Genomic DNA, 23060 nt, shown 5'->3' with positions numbered 1-23060 from the left:
CCTTTGGGTTGAATTAAAATTGTGCATACTGACTCTGGAAGAAATGGTATAGTCTAATCTCGCGTTATCATACACCAAATCTCGCTTTATTGTCATAATATTCGTGCACAGCATGTGGATTGTCAGAAATGTCTCTGTTTTAACTACCGCTCTGGTAGTACTTTTGAAACATGGTTACATTAATTTAAGTGACACCGTGCTTTCTGAGCAACATTTCGGTGACACATCGACAAGCAGTCGTTTTGTCAGCGAAGAACTTGATTCTAAGGCATTCACACCTCACGTTCTTGTATGAAGTTATCGAATCTAGTCTTCTCTAAAGACAGGTCAGGGACACTTCAAGCCACATCACTATTTATTCTCTTTATCTGATTATTTAATATTCACTATACGATCATCATCCGCAGATCTTCAGAAATGGGGCACTAGTAACAGTTCAGGGTCTTCCATCTAGGGTCATGGTTCTTGGGTTTTAGCAGTAGCTTCCTGATGTGATGTAATGTCCGGTCAATGAACCTTCGGCTTCGAGGGCTCACTCATGTGTTCCGCCTGTATCGCAGCGCATTACTACATGTTTTACAGTCTACGATATATTACTCCTCCTGGTCGCTGCATGCATTCACTTGGTAAGTTGAAATCGTCTTCGCTAATAAAAACCCCTGGATATCTGTAGTATAATAGTACAGTAGTATAATAGGCATAGTAGTACTATGTGATGATAATTGGTGTAGCCACTGGCCGAAGGCAAGGTTCATAAGTTGTCAAATTCTCACCTCTCATTCGCAGGACCTATGTCATGCCTTGTGAGGTGAAGCGTAGGTTCGTACTTCTCTACGGATCTCAGCGTGGACAAGCACAAGCTATCGCCGAAGAACTTTCTGATCAGGCAGCAGAGCATGGATTAGTAGCTGATTTGTTTTGTTTGAGTAAGAAGGAGAAGGTAACATTTGAAGCATCAGAAATTATAATGCATCAAATGGTTTTGGTTGGATATACGGCATAGAAATGAATGGAGAAATTTGTCGTGAACTTGATTGAGGTGATATGCTGAATTGTGTTGTGTTGTCTGTAACTATTGAGATATTCATCTAGTTATAGTTATTTCAATGCTAAGATAACTAATTGAGATTAAACTAATCTTACTAAACAGATGATCCTGTAATATTTAATTTTCCAGTACAACTTGGAGAAGGAAACTGCTCCAGTGGTTTTCATTGTTTCTACAACTGGAGATGGGGAGCCTCCTGACAATGCCTTGTCCTTTGTGAAAACTATCAAGAATAAGAGCCTGCCCCGAGACTACTTTGCTCATCTTAACTATGCAGTCTTAGGTAAGGCACCATGAAAAGATGTTATTTTGCTCTTTTTAATATGAATTTACAGTATGTGATTCTTCTATTGTCCCATTTAGCTTTGGGAGACACAAATTACGCAAACTTTTGTAACTGTGGGAAGACCATTGATGGCCGTCTTCAGGAACTAGGAGCCAAACATTTCTACTCCACAGGATATGCAGATGATGGTGTTGGGTATGAAGGCTGTTGTCATCATTCTGTTGCCTTTAGACAATTTAATTGAACTTTTTGGATTATAATTGATCTTTTTTTTATTACAAATGTTCTCACAAAAGTCATGACATTTTGTGAGGACATTCACTACAGACTACATGTATAGCCATCAACTGAATGCTCACAACAAAGGTCTTTGAGTCATGTCCTAAATTGATGTTTAAATCAGATCAGATTGCAACCACTTTTTGTTTCTTGCCAGGCTTGAAATAGTCATTGATCCGTGGATTGAAGGAGTGTGGGAGGCAATCAAGAAGTCCGTAGCAGAGATGGCCACCCCAGGGCAACAGGACACTGACTCTGCTAGGAGCTTGCACACCACTGATCTTACTGCTGCTGCGGGCCAGGAGAACACACGGGCATCTGGATTAGATGTTGGTGTAGCCTCTCTAACACTCAAGGACAAGCCAGCCCAGGCATCAGAAGTGCCAAAGTCCACTTCTGAGGTGGAGAAGAGAGAGCCTAAACCTGTTGTGCTGGAGGTGTCGTTGACACAGTCTCTGCCGCCACTGTCAGAATCCGCGCTGAATGTGCCTTCTCTTCCCCCTCCATTTCTCAATGTCTCTCTGGAGGATGCACCTGCCCAAGAGGTAGTCTGTCTTTCCATGTTGTTGTAATCAGTGCTGGATGTCCAGATATTCTGCCTGTAGATGTGTCTTGATGACATGAGTTTTGTGTAAACATTGTGGTGGTTGTGAACAGCTGTTCATTTGAATTTTTTTGTACAGTATGAAGCGTAACCATAGCCATTTTTCATTTTCCATGTTATTCTGGCAATCCCAATATTCAGGATTCCAGAATCAAGAATTTGCATGTTTTTTATTGAAGATGTCATGCAGTAGACTGTAGTACACTGTTCTATATCATACTTTGTAGTGTCCACCATAGATTGATTTGCAGACAGTCCTTCCTCTCCTCTCATTCTACAGTTGTCTGGCCCAGTGCGTCTGGACCACCATCAAGAAGTGTCCATTTCAAAGACAGTACAGCTTACTCGGGACGATGCAGTCAAAACAGCCATCATGTTAGAGCTGGACATTTCAGTAAGTTATCATAGCAAGCTACAGATTTGTCAAAATGTCATTTTGTTTACACTATTTAAAAGCATGCAAAGAAACATTTTGTTTATTATTAAAATGCTTTCTACCATGAAAGTGAAATTGGTTTGTTCCTGTCATTTTTGGAGATGTAATGTAGTTCCATTGTGTGTGCAGGGGAAGGACATGCCTTATCAGCCAGGAGACTCTTTTGACGTCTTGTGTCCGAATGATGCCAGTGAGGTACTGAAGCTTCTCCAGACACTGAGGCTGGAGCAGCAAAGCCATCACCGCGTTCAGCTGGAGCTCAGGAAAGACACCAAGAAGAAAGGTAACAATTCTGCATCCACCAAGCCAATTTTGATCAATCAATTCTCTAAGTTCACAAGTGCATATCTACCCCCTCTTCTACCACTACCTCCTTTTCTACCACTTCTCCTCCTACCATACTTTGACTAGTACTTAATATGTAGGCACTCCTATCCTCTAGTACTAGTATTGACAGATGCAGTGGCAATTCTTAGCTATAGTCACCTCTGCACTGAACCTTAAATGTTATTCTGTTGCTGTAGCTGTAGCTGTAGTTCTGTACCTTAAATGTTAAAATGCTTAAATGGTCATAGCTGAAATATTATTCTATTGCTGTAAGTCGCTTTGGATAAACGCGTCCGCCAAATGAATATGTAGTGAGAAATTCCAAAGTGTATGTATTTTAACATTCCAGAGTGTAAGGGCCTGTTGATTAAGCCAACCCAAATCGCATGCATGCATGACCTTTGTCATGCCACATGATGGGGGCGATTAATCATTGTTTTTTTTAACGCAATCATTGAAGAGTGCTACTTGCTTTAACATAATGCTTGCGCCTCAGAAGACAAGGTATGACCGGAGAGAGAGCTCACGTGAGGCGACGGAAGGGGGATCGCTAGAAATGTATTTAAGCAAGACAATTTGTATTTTGTTTTTGAGTTGGTATGGTTGTGACGCTGGGATGGCCTACGTTCTATATCAACTCCCGGATTCGTTAATAAACCTCGAGTTTTTTGTCTTTGCCACTGCTCGGTTTGGATTATCTCCACTTTGTTGGTTATTTTTTACACTACAAATACATGTAAGTGTAAATGCATATCATGAACCTTCAATAGTCAAGTACATATAGAGTAGTACTGCATGTATAGTTCTACTGCAGTTACAGAAAAGAGTAACCATGTGCATTTTCAGTTATTGTCATCAAAACCTCAGCCATGTATTGCATTATAAAATACTTATTGAGTAAACTCTTATATGGACAACATATACATACATCAATCATTATTTGATTATCTTGTTCTTAAACAATAGCACAAGTACTTGACATGTTGATTGCCATAAATGTTTTCTTTTGAGACAAGGGGTGCGAGTTTGACAGCATATCTTGCCGACAGGTATGACTATGCACGCTGTGGCCCGAGCAAAGTCAAGCCGAAGCTAATTAATAAAAGAAATAGATAGATCAGAATTTTAACACTGGTTGCATGTGATTGGTTTATTCAATTTCACTTCACCAGAGAGGTCTCGCCTGTGGTAAAAATAAAGTATTAATCCACAGAGAGGCAAAAAGTAACGCACAGGCAAGCTGACCGGACGGTAGTGTACAAAGCTTTATTCACAACGCTGGAGACAAGTTACAAACACACAAGCATCCTAGGCAAGCATGAGAGCAACAAGTCTGTCATAGACAAAGTCTTACCGTTATTTATAGAACTAAACAGGGTATTCTTGAAAGATTACGCAAAATAAAGAAAAAAGAGCTGTCATCATAAAGAAAACTAATTAAAAGAAAAGCTGGTACTACTCCAGACTCTCTAAGGCGGTTGACCTCAGAGGTCATGGACAAGAGAATCACTCCAGACTCCCAAGGGAGGTTGGCCTTAGAGGTCACAGCTAAGAGAAAACCAAAATAACTGAGCTCATCCTTGTAATGTCTACATTTCTTTAAAGTGTAGCCAATTGGACAACAACCACCCCAGTAGCAATTTAACAGCTAAAGTGTTGTCTTATTACTGGAAATTTCCCCACACGCCCATTTCAAAGTATATATATCGTATGTATATCGCCTTTCAGTTTGGGCAAGCTATGTACTTTTGCAGGTAATCGACTGTGTGGTGCAGTTTGTACACATTGTTTGAGAATACACCAAAATGACTTAGAAAAAATGTAAATACAAGTCAATAGATGAGTGCAGTGTGGCTGCGTTCAAGACAACTCAATTCCAAAAGAATTTATTGAGTTTACAGTATTTGTATTTGAGAGAGAGTGAGTCTATATTTACAGTGTGCTTTCAAGAATACACTAAAGAATAACTTACAGTGGAGAATTAAGCTTCTTGAAAACAAAGATGTAGCAATGTGCAGACTCACAGACCTACCAGCCTAGAGCTTATTTAAACAGACTGCTCCCCATTAGAATGTGCTTGACCAGACAGGGAGAGAGTGGCCACTTATGAAAGGCACTTTCCTGGCTGAACTCGCTGTCCTGTCATCTGAGGTGACTAGAGTGGAGACCGAGGATTTGCACACTGCCAAATCACCTTACAAAAAGTTTAATACACAATGTGTCCACCTCCAGCTTTCATCAGGGGGGTATTCCAAGTACCTGGTTTAGTGACAAACCTGGGTAAGTTAACTCATAGTAAGTGGTAAACCTTTTAATAGAAGAGCTGTATGGCTTCATTCTCCTAACAAAACAATGCCAATGGACTCTTGTTGTAGGAGGTTTGCCACTTACTCTGAGTTAACTTACCCAGGTTTGACACTAAACCAAGTACTTGGAATACCCCCCAGGTGTTTGGACAAATGCACTTTTTACTTCAGCTTGAATAAGGCCACCAGCTGGAACGTGTATTTAATCTTTTTGCAACAGCATTTGATGGTGGGCAGACCTTCTGTCTTCGTTCATTCACCTCAGAAGGCATGAGCGAGTAAGTTCAGCCAGGATTCAAAATGCCTTTGATATGATTCTGTACTTATTTTTGCTCCAGCACCTGTGTGTGGGATGTGTGTGCTTTCTTCCCCCTCATATCCCTCACAGAGCTTGCGTGTCACTCTGCTAGTATCAGATCCCCTGAAGTTGAGAGCTTGTGCCCTCTGTTCTCACAGCTGCCCAGCTTCCCCCATACGTTCCAGTGGGCTGCACCCTGCTGTATCTGCTCACCTGGTGTTTGGAGATCAGAAGTGTTCCGAAGAAGGTATGATTTGGTTTGAAATGACCATCCTTATAATGGCTCTCACTGCATCAAAAAAAGAACAGCTTGTCTGTAACTATGCACTGTGCCCAATGTGGATGTCTAAATATAAAATGTAGTGCTCTGAATGTACGGCTTGTCCCATATGGTGTGTGTGTGTTTGTAAAAGAGAGTTCCCGCTCATGAAGCTCTTTATGGAACTTATGAATTGTTTCCACACTGTTACAGTTTTTCACAACTGCTGAAACACTAAACCCCATTCTCTGAACCAAATGCTCAGTTGCCTGAACAAAAACTCAAAACACATTCTCATGCAATAAAACAAATTTTGCACTGTGATACACTTGTAATACATAATGGTAAAAGGTAAACACAAAGAAAACACAGATGTCATATGTTAAACACGACTCAAAATTGATCACACTTTCAAATGATATGACAACCAATATATAAGCTAGTTCAGAGTGTAAACAGGTAGCTGAACAGTGCAGGCTCGTATCAACAATGCACAGAAACTAGTGAGGCAATAGAGTGCATTGAAGGCTGTAGATTGTAATGTACTTCTCATTTGCAGTACTGAAATGCCTGTCTTTTGCCAGTATAACATTTTTCACAATTACTAAAACACATTTCTTTAAAACCTGCCACCCTTTTCTCAAAACTGTAAACACAAACCCCCATTCTCAATACTTTATATTTACTGGATTTACAGTAAATGTTGAATTCACTGAGGTATGAAATGCAAAATGCATTTACTGAATTGTAAACATGTTTCTGCTGTGGCTATGTGCCCTGCCCTGAACACTCTGTTTTCCATGTTTTTGATATAGTGTTAATGACTGAAGTATTCTAATTTTTTCATTCTCATGATGTGTGTAATGGTAGAAGTATTTTCATTTTGACTGCTTTGTGAATGATCTGAAGACATTGTTTGGTTTTGAGCACAGGTACAACTGTTTTGAGGTGATTGTTCAGTTTTGCAGAGGTTTTGTGAATCTAGTTTGAGATTGAGGGTTTGTGTTTAGAGCAGGGGTATTCAATTAATCTTCAGCGAGGTCCAGTTACGAAAAATTTCCTCAAGCAAAGGTCCGGAGCATCATAATGTTTAACATGCGTGTTTAGGCTATGTATGTATGTATAATATTAGGATGGATGGATGGAGCCTAGTTATAGATAGATAGATAGATAGATACTTTATTGATCCCCAAGGGGAAATTTAAGAAATAGAAGATTGTAGGCCTAGGCCTAATGTTTAATGTGAAATAAAATAAGTAGCCTAAAAGGCAACATTCGAAATGAGGAGAAATAAGGCAAGATAAGAGTAGGCTAATTGTGGAGAAAAACTGAGCCTTGGCTATTTTTAAGATCTTAACGTGAATAAAATTTGAGCTGAGACAAGGATGGATATTCCACAGCTGGTTCCTTGAACCCATTAATCAGCAAGTTTAATTTTTTTTTTTAGTTTTTTTTTTTTTTTTATGTTGACCCAAAATCCTGGAAACCCAGGAATATCACGTTGTTAGGCAGTGAATGCATGTAGGCTTAACTAGATTGTGGTGGATCAATCATATTGCCTTCTTAAATCGTAAAATATTCTGTGGTCTCAGTTCACTGTTGAATGGGCCTAGCCTACCCTATGCTTGCTCAAAATATATGCTTTGTCTTTGTAGAGGTGCTTCAAATTGGCGCTTAAAATCGCCTGTCTCAGAATATATAGAAGAGGTCCAGGGCAATTCCGCGCAAAACTGTCACATCCATATTTAGTTGGCGTTACGGACGTGACAGTTTTGTGTGGTATTGTCCCCGTATCGTTATATAAAGCTCTGTTCTCGCTGTCTAGCTTTCTCCTCTTTGAGCAATCGATGATTTGAAAATAACTTACTTATCGTTAACTTAGATATCCATCTGATTGTTTCTCGTCCCGTCTCCTCTCCTCGCTCGTTTCAGGCTATCAGTCTCTTCTCCATAGTAGGCTACTTTACTCACTGACTCGACTTTATCAGAATTCACAGATTTCACTGGCTGGGTAGCAGCAAGCGAAATGATGGTTCCTGAAGCTCCTGAAGTAAATGCTGTTATCCTAACCAACGAAACATTTAGCGCAGCTTTAAATTCTTACGTGAAAATCTAAATTAGGCTATTATGGTCTGGGTCCGGATAGGATCACGTCATGGTCCGGACTCGGACCGCGGTGCGCCATTTGGTGATGGCTGGTTTAGAGTATTGATAAACGGGTGAAAGGTTTAAAAAAATGTGCTTTAGCAATTGTGAAAAATGACGTTGATATCCATGCTTATGCTCCATCTGTGCCTCCCCGGTCCCTGTACCCCCCCAGGCCTTCCTGAGGGCGCTAGTGGAGTGCACCAGCGCAGCCCCTGAGAAAAGACGCCTGCAGGAGCTGTGCAGCAAGCAAGGCACGGCCGACTACAACCGCTTCATCAGGGACACCAGCGTCTGTCTGCTGGACCTCCTGCTAGCCTTCCCATCATGTCATCCGCCTCTGAGCCTACTCATAGGTCAGTGAGATTACATTACGATTGGCATCCAGAGTGAAAATAACACTCAGTTACACAATTATTGCCTGTTCTTGAGAACTTGACAAAGAATGAAACCTAAGGTCAAATGAAACTCAAAACGGATAACATGAAAACGGACAACATGAATTATAATCAAAAAAGTGGGTCCTTAGTTAGGGACATTACTTCAGGGAGGAATTATGTGTAGCGTTCATTCTGGAAATATGACTGATGTTTAAAATCCCTTTAGTCAAGAAGTGTCTGCTAAATGTAATGTAAAAAAATCCCCAAAAACATCAAGTATAACTGCAACATGTTGTCATACCACTAGGGGGCAATAAACGTCTGGAAATGAAAGATTGAATTTGAAGGCTCAGAATCCAATGCAGGAGAATAACTTTTGTGTGTGTAAACACATTTGTATCTATTGGTTACTTTCCTATAACTCTGAATGTTGACAAAGAGACCTCTAAAGGGTAAGCCTTTCATATTTTGCATGACAGGTTTTTTTTGTATGCGTTTGTGGTCCTGAAAAATGCTGCGTTAAGAGCATCTCCAATGTCAGTTATTTTTGGGTCTGCTGAGCAGTGACCCTCTCTGGGCTGAGGAGAGTTGAGGGTCATGATGAAAATTGGCAATCATTTCCCCAAATCGGCAAAATATGCAAAGCAGAGTCTGGTGGAGCAGCTGTCTCTAATAGCCCATAGCAGTGTTGAACCCTGAGGGAAAGGTGCATTCCCGCACAAGTTCAGCACATCATGCACTCAGATGACTGATGCAGACATAGTCTGTGTCCCAAAGGCTATGCTTTCTATGCATGAATACCTGTTCACATGCTAACTATAGTGGCAGCTATGTAAACATCAGTAGATATTATGAATATAATTAGGCAGTTGTTATAGAAACATATGTGTTGTATTAATACACAGTCAGGAAGAACTTTTGTAAAAAAATCTGGAAGTATTTGTATATCTAAAAATATTTTGTTCATAACCACACTAGAGTGGATTTAAGATGGAAAAATAAGCCAGAGAAATAAAGGTAATCCATTCAAAAGATGAAATGAAGAAGGGGAGTAGAGAAGTAAGCTTTAAAAGATAAAAAATCGTTTGGCTAAGAGTTTGAACACCTGTAAAATAGTTTATTTTGTTGTTGAGCTGCTGTAAGAAGCAGCCTGCCATTTTAATGTCACTTTTTGACAGCAAGAAGACAACCCCTTTATTACTGCGCTTCATGAGCTGCTTTATTCCAACACGCTGAGCGTGATGTCATTCAGCCTCTCCCTGTCTCCCCGCGCGACCCCTCACTGAGGCAGTGAAATTAATGGAGCTTGTTGTAGACTCCATGACTGACACTAAGGACATGTTCAGTGCATATGGATGGTCTGAGACTCTTGTTGCATGGTCAGCATGCCATCTGCCACAGCGCAGGTTCCATCCTAAATCAAATGGAAGTGTCTTGATTGAATTCTCAAACGGCTTGAATGGCTCGTTGATCATGATTAGTTGCATCGTTCTCTCTCTATCTCTCTTTTTCTCTCTTGCTCTCTCTCAATCACTCACTCACTCACTGTGTCACTTTCTCTCTTTCTCTCTCCCTCTATCTCTATCTCTCTCTCTCTTTCTTTCTTTCTTTCTCTCTCTCTCACACACACACACACACACACACACACACACACACACACACACACACAGGCCTGTCACAAGAGCTATTTTTGTTGAACGAGATATTGTCTCAGAAAATATTGTGATAAACAATGTTATTGTCATTTTAGTCAATCTTATGCTATTAATATAGCCTTTTTATTAATATAGTCCATCTTATGCTATTAATATAGCCTTTTCTATTAATATAGCCTTTTTATTAATATAGCCTAATGTTAATGTAACCACATAATAATGCAAGTACAAGGCCCCTCCACCTGCAGCTGTGCTTGTGCTCTAGTCCTAGCTAAGAGAACTGGATGGTGTAATGATGTTTCAGATGAACTTTTAAGTTAGTTGTATTGTCTATTGTTTTTATTTTAAGACAAAGTCAGAGAAAAACACATGCTATTCATGAAAATAAAGTGGATACTTATCGTCACACACACACACACACACACACACACACACACACACACACTTCACTTGTCTCTCTTGCTTTATTGTATAGAGATAAAAAAGATATACATTTTTAAATGAATATTGATATAGATGATATAGAAAAATAACTGACATGCTGGTGATATACAGACCACTGATATCCTGACATACATATAAAAATTTAAATTCTCACCTATTTCAGATGCTGTAAATATACAACATAATAGTTTGGCCAGTTCCTTTTCTGTTTGGAAGAGAGATGAGACACAGAGGGAGGTTGTGCACTCAGGTAGCGATAGAGGTAGTCCCTGTCCCTCTGGTGGGGGAATTTTAGAAACGGGATTTCAAACACAGGGCTAGTGAATTAATGAGTGCACACCACACAAGAAAAAGTGACGCTAGCGAAGAAGAGAAATGGACTACTCGCTCACAGAGGGAATACTACGTGAATGGTTCAGGACTCTTACTCAACATGAATATATGTACTGTATGTATACGTATTTGAAGTGTGCCTAGTCTATTGTAACCACTGTGTTGTGTGCTGGGTTCATTTTTTTCTCTTCCTCATGCAGAACACTTGCCGAAGCTGCAGCCAAGGTCCTACTCAGCAGCGAGGTAAAATGTTTTCTGTTACATTTGCTGCATCAACACTTTGTTTTCTAATGAAAAATCCCCCCTGAAGGTTTTCCCTGCTGAGACTCATTTATATGCCACAGTCTCTTATGGTTACGGTCCACAATGCACTCCTGCACAGGAAAAGATTTCATAGTTTTAGTTTCAGACTGTGATGCATATGTTTATTGCTGGAAGCACACACTAAGCATGAAAATGACCAAGTTCGAGGTGGAGCAGGGCTGTTTATTTCTCTCCAGTATTCTCATTGGCCTACTGACCTTGGTTGCAATCTGTTCAATATATAGAGTATTACGATGATCAGAGGCCATAAATGCATTAAGACTTTTAAATTATTAATGGTTTGGCCAGCAGGGGTCCCTAGAGAGCTGATGTTGCAACCAGCAGACAGTGTACCAAATATAAAGCTGATGTAAACTAACAGCATCTATTTGTACATATAGATTTTACTACCAGAACAAACTGTGTGTATGTGTGTCCTAAAGGCCTACTGAATGTGATGAAATTATATGTTATGCCATAAAATATCTGCTTAGCCTTCCTCTCTAGGAAAGAGAACAAACCAACACACACACACACACACACACACACACAGCAACCATACCTGTTGGGAGTCCATGTGTTCCTTGTGGTCTCTTACTTGTAATGCATAGTAGGGATTGTACAATGATTGAACTCTAGGTTATAAAATAATATAATTATCATAAAAAGTATTTGTATTCATGGGATTAATGAAGACAAAAGTAAGCAAAAGTAACAGTTTGTGTTGGTCTCACTGCAACTGCCATTGCATAATTCATACCTATCGGTGACAGCAACGGAACATCTCTCTCTTGCCCACCCCTCTCCCCCTCCGTCTCAGCTCCAGCCAGAGGCATCCAGGCAAGCTGCACTTTGTGTTCAACATCGTAGAGTTTCCAGCATGCCCTGAGAGACTGGTGGCCAGGAGAGGTGTGTGCACGGGCTGGCTGTCCAGCCTGGTCTCCCCCATCCTCCAGTCCGACAGCGCCATGCAGGGCCCAGTAGAAACCACCGTTAGTGCCTCACCGCCTATGGTTAGTATAAGAAGCTGTACATCCACATTATGACTCATAGGGCATTACTGCTCACTATGAATAGAGCTCACTAGGAGTAGAGAATCGGAACATTCTTTGCATCCCCTGCAGCCTGCTTTTCTGAATGTGCTTTCTCTCCATACTTACTATTATCTCAACCCTTGTTCATTATAGTGGTGCATCATGGGGGCAAAAACTTAACTGCATGCCTTTTCTGTTTGTCTGTTTGTGTGTGTGTGTGTGTGTTACCCAAGATACACATGGGTCTGCGTCCAGGTAACGCTTTCCGCCTGCCCTCTGACCTCTCCGTTCCCATGGTAATGGTGGGTCCTGGCACAGGGGTGGCTCCCTTCATCGGCTTCCTCCAGCAAAGGTGAGGGTGCAAGGGTAGACTGGTGTCTATCATCAAGTCATAATAAGTAGCTTGTTGCAGACTTTTATTTTTCTGTTGATAAAAGATAGATAGAAGAAAAATACGTAATAATAATAATAATAATAATAATAAGTAAGAAACAATGAAATGGAAACAATGAAAGGTTGTTCTGAACTTCTGACTTTCATGGGAAAACAGTGCCAAAAAGTTAAAAAGTCCTGAAACTCAGATTTATCATAATGTCTCACAGTGTGTTGTTCACTTCTGACATTCCAAGTCCGTGCAGGTATGGAAATGCCCTTTGAAGCCTTGCTTCTTGATTACGACTGTTCCAAGCCATTACGAGGCGAAGCGAGCATGCGAGCGAGTGGGGTTGAGGGAGCGCGATCGATTTGACTGGGAGGGAAAAAAAAGGGGGGAAGGCAAAGCGAGCGCGAGAGCGACGCGGCCACTGTTTTTCACGAGCGCAAATCATAAATCATGCGAGTTAAATGCTGGGGAGGCAGAAATGCGCTATTGACCGGCCGCCTCCCACATCATCAGCGCAACCTGCCAGAGCTCCCACAGACCCCTGCATCAGATTGGCCGGCGGTGGAGGCGGAGGTTGGCTGTGTGAAATATGCGGAGGGGCGGGGGGGGGGGGGGGGGGGGGGGGGGGGGGGGGTTGGTGGGGGTGAACGAGGCGGAGGAGCTATTCACTGAGGCCCCTGTCAAATTTGAGAGGATGATTCAGAGGCCCAGGGCCCCGAGGCACAGGGGCTCAAGCCAGGCTGGGGCAGCCGCATATGAATGAAGCTGTCCGCATCCGCAGACGCAGATGTCCATCTGGATGACGGGCGGTGGACATGCCGCAGAGAGGGGGGGGGAGTTATGACCCACGTACCTCTTTTACCTTCCTCTCCCTTGGAGAGAGGGAAAGGAGAGGAGAAGGAGGAGAGATACATGAATCAGAGAGAGAGAGAGAGAGCGAGAGGGGGGGGGGTGCATAGAGAGAAGAAGGAATAGCTGATGGGTTTGCATTGCCATGAATGTGATACCTGTACACATTCATTGCAATGCAAATACACATACCTGTACAGCATATATATACTTGGATGAGAGAGACAGAGGGAAGAAGAGGTAGAGAGATGCATGGAGCTGAAAGAGCAAGAGAAGACCGAAAAAACACACACAGACAACATACAAGGATCTTGATTCATTCTTTCCTTCTACCAACTTTCTCTCAAACAACCCCCCACCCCCATACACACACATACTGTAAGCACTCTCTCTCTCAATCACTCTCTCTCTCTGTCTTTCTGTCTCTCTATGTCTCTCTCTCTCTCTCACTCACACTCACACACACACATAAGACACCACAGATGGTGCCATGGTACTAATCAGTGGGGCTTGTGTCAAACCTGAATGGCGAGTTGATGTAGATGAATGTCTGTGGCTCTATATGGATTAGGGGGGGGGAGAGAAGTGCAGCACAGAGCAATGGAGGGAGGAAATGTGGGATGGAGTGAGTGAGCTATGGAGACGGAATGAGAGACTGATCGAGAGAGTTAGACAGAACGTAGTTCAGAGATAGATTTGGAGAGGGGGGAGGGAGGGAGGGAGAGCGAGTGCGAGCACCTGTGTGCTGTGACAGCCCTGATGAATGGGCCTCGTAAGGCGCTGACAAAGTTGCGTGGCGCCGCTGCAGCTTCCAAACTGTCAAGGTCATGGCAGCGGTCCGACAATCGCTGCCGAATTGTTCCGTCGGCCCGGAGTGCTGGAAACTGGTTTTAATCACAGTGGCTCTGCCCCGCGCCGGACAGCAACACAACAACACCATCACTGGTCACACAGAGGACCATGGCTCTGGAATCACTATGAGTCTTGCTCCTCCTCTGTGATTGTAATTTATGCCCAGTTAAAAATAAAAATAATAACAGTCCACCATGTCAGTGTGCTGCATACATTAAAGATACATATTCATCCGTCAGCTTGCAAACTACCACTGTGGCCACAGAAGAGTGTTGCTCCTGTACCTCCAGCTTTCGAGTGTGTCTTCTTGGAAGATAAAAAAAAAAAAAAGTTGTTGTGAAGTTGTTTATTTCTCAAAAGCAGGCCACTAACCCCCCAGAGGGCTAGGAGGAGGTTTCAGGCCGGATGCCTGCCGTTCCCACCCCTGTTTCTTCTAGCTGGCTGGATCTCAGCAGCATCTCACTGGGGCGCGGTGTCTGTATGTGGGAAGTGCACATGGGCCTTCAGCTTGAGATTCTGCCAGCGCTGCCGCCTCCAGTGCACTGCTTTTGATCAGACTGGTTAAAGATAACAATCGCTGTTCTGTCAGCAGGATGCTGCCGGGGTCACACAGAAATGAATGATTTCTTTGAAGGAGCAAACAGCGAGAGACCTTCAGTCAGGTCAGTTAGTGAGTCAGTCAGGACCTACGCATCTTAACTGCCTACATGCATGGCTGCCGAAGAGAGGAAACCTTAAGATGGAAACCTGAAATGAAAGATTGTTAAAGGCCACCAACAATAAACCTGTTCTGTCACACGCACAAACATTTCAAGGTTGAAGATGCTGGAAAAGCTCACAGCAAAATGTGCTACATAAGTGTAGCCATGCAGTATTTTCAGCACTCCGTACGGTAGTAGTTTATCAGTGCTCTGAAGGTACGCAGTGTACGAGTGCCCAGGATGGCACTGACGGGCGATGCCATGTGCGGAGAGGGAGCCTCATTCCAAGCCAAACCCAGGACGGTGGGAGAGGGTCGATGGCGAGGCGATTCCTTTCCAATACTGCCATTCTGTGGAAGGGTTCACTGTTTGTCACTCGTCAGTGGAGGCGTAGAACACATCCAGCCAAGAGGCAAGGTCTTCTCCTGGCCAAACAGAACCTATGATTGAACCCTGTGTACGTGTGTTTAAAGGGTTGTATTTTACAGGGTGCAGCTGGCTCCAAGCTATTTGTATTCAATATGGAGTCACTTATGGCGTATGTGTGTGTGTGTGTGTGTGAGTGTGTGTGTGTGCGCGTGTGTGTGTGTGTGTGTGTGCCCGTCTGTGCCACAGTGGGTGGTATAGCAAAATGGAATCCAGGTTTTTCATATTGGTATTGATCCCTTCAGGGCTAAAGCCCACTGAAGCTAGTTTATTGAAGGCCATTTCCAGATTGGATGCTAGGCTTCCAGATGCTAATGGTGCTGCTGTGGGGAGAGCCAGTGTCAGACACGAATAGAGCCGATGCCAGAGCCGGTAGAGCACAGCTCAGATCATGCTTTTGAACAGCCCTTTGTTGTTGTTGGCTCTGTGGTCACTGTCAGGGATTTCACATGTAGGGAATAGGATGTGACACACAGACCTTAGCCAATAAGACAGACACTGTGGGATACTTAGACCAGATCATTCCAGGAGCTGTCCAGAAACTGTATGGAAAGCGATTGAATGCTAAATGCTATAGGCACATCAATGGAGTGCCCTTTTTTCTTTCTGGTAATCAGAGGCTTATGCTGATTCCCAAATGCTAAAGGGAAACTGTCAGCCTAAAATAGACACTGCATGGATTTGACATAGGAACTTTAAGGGGAAGAAACCACTACAGACTAGCTAGAGCAGGGGTGGGCAAACGTTTTGGCTCAAGGGCCAGATTGGGTTTTGAAAATTGGCCGGAGGGCCGCACAACAACCACCCCCCCCCCCCCCCCCCCCCAACCCCCAACGGCACACGCATAAAAAAAATAATTTTTTTATAGCCTATAATTTAGTATGAAAAGTATTTGTTTTAAAATATGAATTGCTTAAAAATACTGCTAATTTTATGCTGTTTAACAAATGTATAAATTGTGCACTGTCGCTTTAATTCACGTTTATTTCTCAATGATCTTCTGCCTGCTCCGTTATGGCAGTGCTGTACCTACGGCTGGGCCCTCTCACAGTTTTTAAATGGTCAGTAGTGGGAACTACTGTTGCCTTCATGATTTCCTTTTAAAACTTTCTTATAAGAAGGAGATATCAGTTATCAACAATCACAAGCCAGCTGGAACCTGCTGCTCTCTCTCCCTCTCGTGAGTGCAGACGCGTTCCCAATTAAATGGATTGCATAATGTTCACGTTAGATCTGCTGCAAAGGAGATAACTAAGAGTTAACTTAGTTTAACATGATGTTATCTCTATTTAACATGATGTTTTGACATTGACATTGTAAACGTTATCTAAGGGAGAGTGAAAAGCAGTTTGCAGTAAAGCTAACCAACGTCGTCTCTATCGCAGGAAAAAAATAGCGAACAGCCTGATAACTAAATGAAATGCTCAGCGGGCCGGATGAAAGTGCTTGGCGGGCCGGATCCGGCCCGCGGGCCGCAGTTTGCCCACCCCTGAGCTAGAGGAACAGTAGAAAGATGAATCATATTCAACCAAAGATTGTAAGCTAGATTATCAATACTCAAAATTCTATCAGTATCGATTATTGAAAGTTCACATTCAGCAGTGAGAAACTTTGAGCAATTCGATTCTCAAGCATTCTCAAATGTCTTTGTAACAGTAGCCTGAGGATACAGTAGCTCTGCAGTGAATAAACCTCTCTATGACAGCTCAAGAGATGTGCTAGTGACAGATGCTAGCACCCATGGGTTTTTAACCTTCCTGCTAGCTCATCTGCCACCCAGTGCGAGATGCAGCAATTTCACAGGTTCGAGCCCTGGCCAGTGCAGGCCTGAACCCTTCTGTCAGCATAATGTAGATTGCAGAATATCTGGGCAAAGACTGGGTAGATATGATGGACTGGGTCAGTTTTAAGACCATGCTGTGGTGTTCTAGATGATTCCTCTCCCTCTCTCTCCCTCTCTCTCTCTCTCTCTCTCTCTCTGGTGAATTAACAGCTGAGAGTGTGATGAGTTGGTGTATGATATCCAGGGATCGAAAGAACAGATTGCAAACACCAGACTAGTTGCTGTGAGTCCTTGGTGGTCACTGTGTGTGCGTGTGTGTGTGTGGTGTGGTGTGGTGTAGAGTGGTGTGTGGGTGTATGTGTGAGTTTCGGATGTGGCATGGCCTGTGTGTGTGTGTGATGTAGAGTGGTGTGTCTGTGTGTGTGTGTGTGTGTGTGTGTGTGTGTGTGTGTGTGTGTGTTGTGGCTCGTCAATATGCTAATTGCAATTAGAGAGAGCAATCTGTGCTCTCATCAAACCGGATTAGTATGGGCTTCTGTCAGACCCCTATCAGACATACACTCTCAAAGGCCAGTTATTATTGGTGTCCGTGATTAGAGGAGAGTTCCTCTGTCTTTTGTTCCCGAGTTGAAGAAAATCTGCGGAATTTGATTTAACTTCGCTGATGCGCCAGTTTGATTTAGCATCTCATGTAGGAGATTTGGAGCAAGAAGTGTCGGGCTTTGGCTTTGTGTGTGTACGTGTGTGTGTGTGTGTGTGTGTGTTTGTGTGTGTGTGTGTGTGTGAATGTGTGTGTGTAAGTGTGTGTGTAAGTGACTGAGTGATTGAGGTGAGTGAGTGAGTCTGATGTAGCGGCCAGTGCAAACTCATCACAGGGTCAGAGGTTGGCTTGTACCAATAGCATATCGGGTCAGTCCCATCCTGCACTCTGATCAGAGCCGAGCTGGCACCTCAAACAGGTGCGTCATTCCGATAGCGGACAGCACTCCGCCTGCCCACACATCCACTTCCGAGATCTGGGATCCCCGCCATGCTTGCCCACCGCATGGAAAATCACATTAATTGAATCCATCCACACAGGCTTTAGGTGTGGAGCTTGCCTGGTTGAAGGTATAACTCCGTTTTCTTAAGTTTGCCGGGGAAAGTAATCAAGTGTAATCTCCAGAGTGTGAGCATCCACAGCGCGGCCCGTTGGTGTACATTTCGGTGCATTTGTGAATTACATTTGTGAATTACTGGTTTTCACTTTTAAAATAGCCTATTTCTAGTGATATGCGTTTCAAATCATTTGGGAAAAGGCTGCTGCTGTCAGGAAAATATTTCTATGCATCCTGCTGTGTGTGTGTGTGTGTGTGTGTGTGTGTGTGTGTGTGTGTGTGTGTGTGTGTGTGTGTGTGTGTGTGTGTGTGTGTGTGTGTGTGTGTGTGTGTGTGTGTGTGTGTGTGTGTCCCTCTTTCATTTATCTGTCCATTTGTCTTTCAGGGAGAAGGAGAGGGTGAATCATCCAGACGGTTGTTTTGGGGAAACATGGCTGTTCTTTGGCTGCCGCCACAAAGATCGAGACTTTCTCTTCAGGTGTGTGAATTTAACACACACACACACACACACACACACACACAGACAGAAATGAATTGCATGTGATCACTTTGTTCTCTCTACACTCTGGACCTCCTTGAGTGTAGATGACAAACAGCAGCGGGCCGTGCTGGTGGCGTTCCCTCATGTGAGAAGCATGTAGAGGGGCCTCCTGGAGCACGCTGGCCCCCCTGGCACCCTCGCTCCCCCGGCCACTCTCACAGCACCGGCCTGTCCTTGAAGCTGATGATGGAGATGACCATGAAATTAAAGCGCTCCCCTCGGAGAACGTGGCACACACACACACACACACACACACACACACACAAAACAAGACATTACATGCGGTGATGTGGCGCTGGACGGCCGTGGCGGCCCTGGGCCCATAACTCACCTCGGCGCAGGACTGAGTAATGACACGACTACGCGGGCAGTGGGGCAGGGCGGGGGCCGCGCGCTACACGCTAATCCACCGACACCAGCAAGTTATCATCCGCACGCCTCATGATTCAAGGCCAGGTCCCAGGCCCCCCGCTGCAGCTGTTCGTCCTGTCCACGCGCGTGGAGGGAAGGGAAGACGTGTTTGGGGGGGGGCTTTATTGTTTAGGGGTTTGAGCTCCCTTGCAAGGGGAGCTGGTTACTTTATTTCATGCTGTTTTTATCAGCCTTTGACATTGTTTTTTTTCTTCTTCACTTTTATGTGTGTGTGTGTGTGTGGGGGGGGGGGGTCAAAGAAGGGCTGCCTTGTATCTACAGCACACAGGCTTAAAAGAGGAATGCAAGAACATTTTAGTCTTTGATGTTACGAAAGAAAGAAAAACAGTCCGCCCATTTTTTGACGGGTAAAATTCTTCACTCACAGCCAACCCGGGAAGACAACAGGTCATAATTCCTAATCTGACTCAACATTTAACATATGTGTATGAGGTTGGGGGTGGGTGTGTGTGTGTAGGGGGGGGATCCATCTACTCTGTGTCAGTAAAACACAAACAGACATTCAAAGCCTTTTTGCTGCCAGATCGTCTTTGCTGCTCCGTGTTCAGATGGATGGGTGGGGCACCTGAAGGAGTAGAAGAGGCGCTTTGGGGAGCTGCAGCAGAGTGCAGACATTTTGTCAAGGAGTGCTGTGGATCACTTGATGTTGTTTTGTGTGTAAATATCCAACCGTAAATAAATACCCATACCGTTTGAGCCAAGCACACAAGCACTAAACAGGGAGCTCAAGAAAAGGCTGGGCCCCTCACGTCGCAAACCAAGTAAACTTTCATTTGAATGATTAGCCCTGGACTCCATGAGACAACAGAAGCAGGTGTGTGTATGTGTGTTCACTTGTGTGTGTGTGTGTGTGCACCACAAACTCATAAACAGTTCTATAATTGAAACTCGCAAACACCTCTTTGCTTCAGCTCAGCTTGATTACTTCTGCAAGCTTCAGTAGGAACAGGGAGGGAGCAAATGCTTCTTGGCAAAGCTTGGCAAATGCTCCTCTTGCTCCCAGACCACTGGCTTAACAAAAAGAGTAGATGATGCATTGTGAGAAGATGAGCCAAGTGAGTCATTTAACCTTGCCCTCAAAATCTATACTGCTTTGTCATCCGAGATGAACAAAGATCTGCCAACCATGGCTATTCATGTCAAACTTAATACAAAACCCTTTTTTGTAAACCTGCATAAATGAATGCTCTTTCTTACTTCATGAGGAAAGTTTGACTTTAATAGTATTGCGTTCTGTTGTGTGTTTACAATGCTTCTACAAATATAATATTAGTTAATATTGCATAAATATTAAGGCTGTGTGTATGTGGTATCAATATCGACAAATTAAAATTACACTGATTAAACTATTTAGCATGTAGTCAATAACTTGTGTACAAGCTATGCCTCTCATATATCTACCTATCCATAATTAAATTGAAGCATAGTTCTATTCCTATCCATAATTAAACTGAAGCATAGTTATATTCCTTGCTGTCCATGGGCAGTCAGTCAACAGATACTTGGTAACCCAGTAACATACACACACACACACACACACACACACACACACACACACACACACACAAAGAAAGCACAAAGAAAGGACAATAAGTCACCTTGACCTCAGAAACCTCAGTTCTCCACTCCATTGTTTCTAAGACAATAGGCTGCTGTTTGCTGTTCTCTCCTCAGAGAGGAGCTGGAGCGGTTTGTGGACAACGGCACCCTGACCTGCCTGAAAGTCAGCTTCTCCAGAGACGCCTCCGAGGGGGCCCAGTCCCAGTCCAGCCCCAGATATGTCCAGCACAACCTGCTCCTTCATGCCAAAGAGGTTGCCAACATCCTTCTCAAAGAGAAGGGCTACTTCTATGTCTGCGGGTGAGTTAGCCTGGACCAATTGAGGAATTATACTAGAGAGCTCTATGATTATTAGGCCTGCAGCACCACTGTCCCTGATTGCTGCTTCCTTTTCAAAGATTCACTGTTGTGAGTTTAAGGATTTTGATTATGTATGTCTGATAGGTAGCCATCCCAAAGTCATTTACTGACCCAGGCTTTGCTTTGTTTAAGCACTGTTGACATTGATTCCTACCAGAGCTTAAGCTGATGAGTATAAAGTGAGTGACTGCCTATTGTGAAAATCCCTGAATACACTGAATTGATTATCCAAGGGGCATGTATTGAACCAAAATCTCAAGATCTACTACTGTAGTGTTAACACTGCTTTACCCCTACCTAAAGTCGTAATGTGTGTCTGTCTGTCTCTGTTTGTCTGCCTGTCTGCTTGCCTGTCTGTGTCTGTGTGTCTTGTCTTGCAGGGATGCTAAAAACATGGCCAAAGATGTTAATGATGTCCTGCTAGACATTATTGTGGCCGAGATGGAGGTGGACAAACTGGAGGCTATGAAGACTATAGCCATTCTGAGGGAGGAGAAACGTTACCTGCAGGACATATGGAGCTGAGCCGCGTCCAGAGACATCTCCCCAGAGTGCTGACCTAAGACTGCCTGCACGGATGACCAGTTTTAAAGGGCCGAGATGTCAGTCACTGTCTCCCTCACCTCCTGCCTTTCAAAGACTGCACATACTGTATGACTTAGACAGATGCATCAGTTGAGTGGTTTGAAATAATGATCTCCAGCAAACTGGACTTGAAACTTGAATTTTACTCAAGAATTTGTTTGTGCCAGAAGTCATGTGCATGTGCATATCGCGCGCACACACACACACACACACACACACACACACACACACACAGACACAAACACACACTCACACACACTAAGGTGCCACATACACACAAAACAAACTTGTGCCTTGCATCCATAAACTGTAATGTATGACACAGAATTCATGGTGAGAAGACTGTTCTCCAGGCCAAAGGCTTCAGTGTGCAAGCGAAAAGGACATTGATATTGGTTAGTAGGCTACAGTTGATAGCAGTAATGTCACTGCCACACATGCAATATATAATGTCCTTACCAGTATAAACTGAACTTTGGCAGGCCATCACAGTTTAGTGAATTATTTGCAGAATCTCTGTACAATAAACGCCCTAAAATCTCAAATAAATTTTACCTTTCAAAAGGCAGGCCGAGTTCATGTGTCAATGAGCATTAATGAGGGAAAAAACATCTTCAATCACAGAATGGACCCTTTCAAGAGAGTTCCATTATCAGCATCATAGTTGGCCCCACAAGACTTCCTTTTTAACATTCCATATGTTATCTTAATGCAGAGGAAGTAGATTGGGGCCCAAATAGAACGTTCAAGCATTGTTTTTGTTTTTATTGTTGAAAGGGTAGATTCTCTTTCTCCCTCCCTTTTCACATGAAGTTTTGACATCTTGTGGTGGACCTACTCCCGAGGTGGAGAATTCTGGTTATATCTATATATATATATATACAGTGCTTTTCGTGTTCATTTCACAATGTTAAGAATTCACATGAAAAACAGACCTCTCGACGCAAGTCTATTTATTCCCTTAAATGTGGCCCCTTCTTAAGAGAATAATTTCCTCATCTGTCATTTCCTTTTTCCTGTTTCCACAGTGTGCGACTTTGCTTCTTTACTTTCCCCTTCATCAGAGCATTGATCTTCGAGATGTTTTGTTGTGGTGTTTGTTTTGGTGCTGCTGCTGTCTATATTTGAACTGAAAGCAAAATTAAGTTCAAACACTCGACTTCAGCTTTGATTAAATCAATCTTTTTGATAGAGCTTTGATATGTACAAATCGTAAATCCCACCTCATTCACACAACACACAAGAAATGAGCTGTCATCCAAAAGCCTCTCGGCTGCTCTGCATGCAGTGGACTACTCAGTCTGCCCGTTCACACATCCACCTGCAGTGTCTGACCGGGCACTGAGCACATTGGG

General features: G+C 43.3%; 1 protein-coding gene across 1 annotated transcript; it reads left to right on the top strand.

Annotated features, from left to right (window-relative positions):
* Positions 1–136: 136 nt before the first annotated feature.
* mtrr (5-methyltetrahydrofolate-homocysteine methyltransferase reductase) lies at positions 137–22273 on the top strand. Its single transcript, XM_042067487.1, has 15 exons — positions 137–626; positions 787–940; positions 1178–1331; positions 1412–1529; positions 1771–2158; positions 2498–2611; positions 2783–2936; positions 5743–5831; positions 8164–8344; positions 11001–11043; positions 11924–12116; positions 12371–12489; positions 18613–18705; positions 20875–21060; positions 21501–22273. Exons 1-15 carry the CDS (start codon positions 511–513, stop codon positions 21643–21645), a joined length of 2247 nt encoding a protein of 748 aa, XP_041923421.1. The 5' UTR covers positions 137–510; the 3' UTR covers positions 21646–22273.
* Positions 22274–23060: the final 787 nt, after the last annotated feature.

The sequence above is a fragment of the Alosa sapidissima genome, chromosome 17 (genome assembly GCF_018492685.1).
Source record: "Alosa sapidissima isolate fAloSap1 chromosome 17, fAloSap1.pri, whole genome shotgun sequence".
Taxonomy (NCBI): Eukaryota; Metazoa; Chordata; class Actinopteri; order Clupeiformes; family Clupeidae; genus Alosa; species Alosa sapidissima.
Note: the sequence above shows the minus strand (reverse complement) of the source record. Positions and strands in the feature narration are given on the sequence as shown.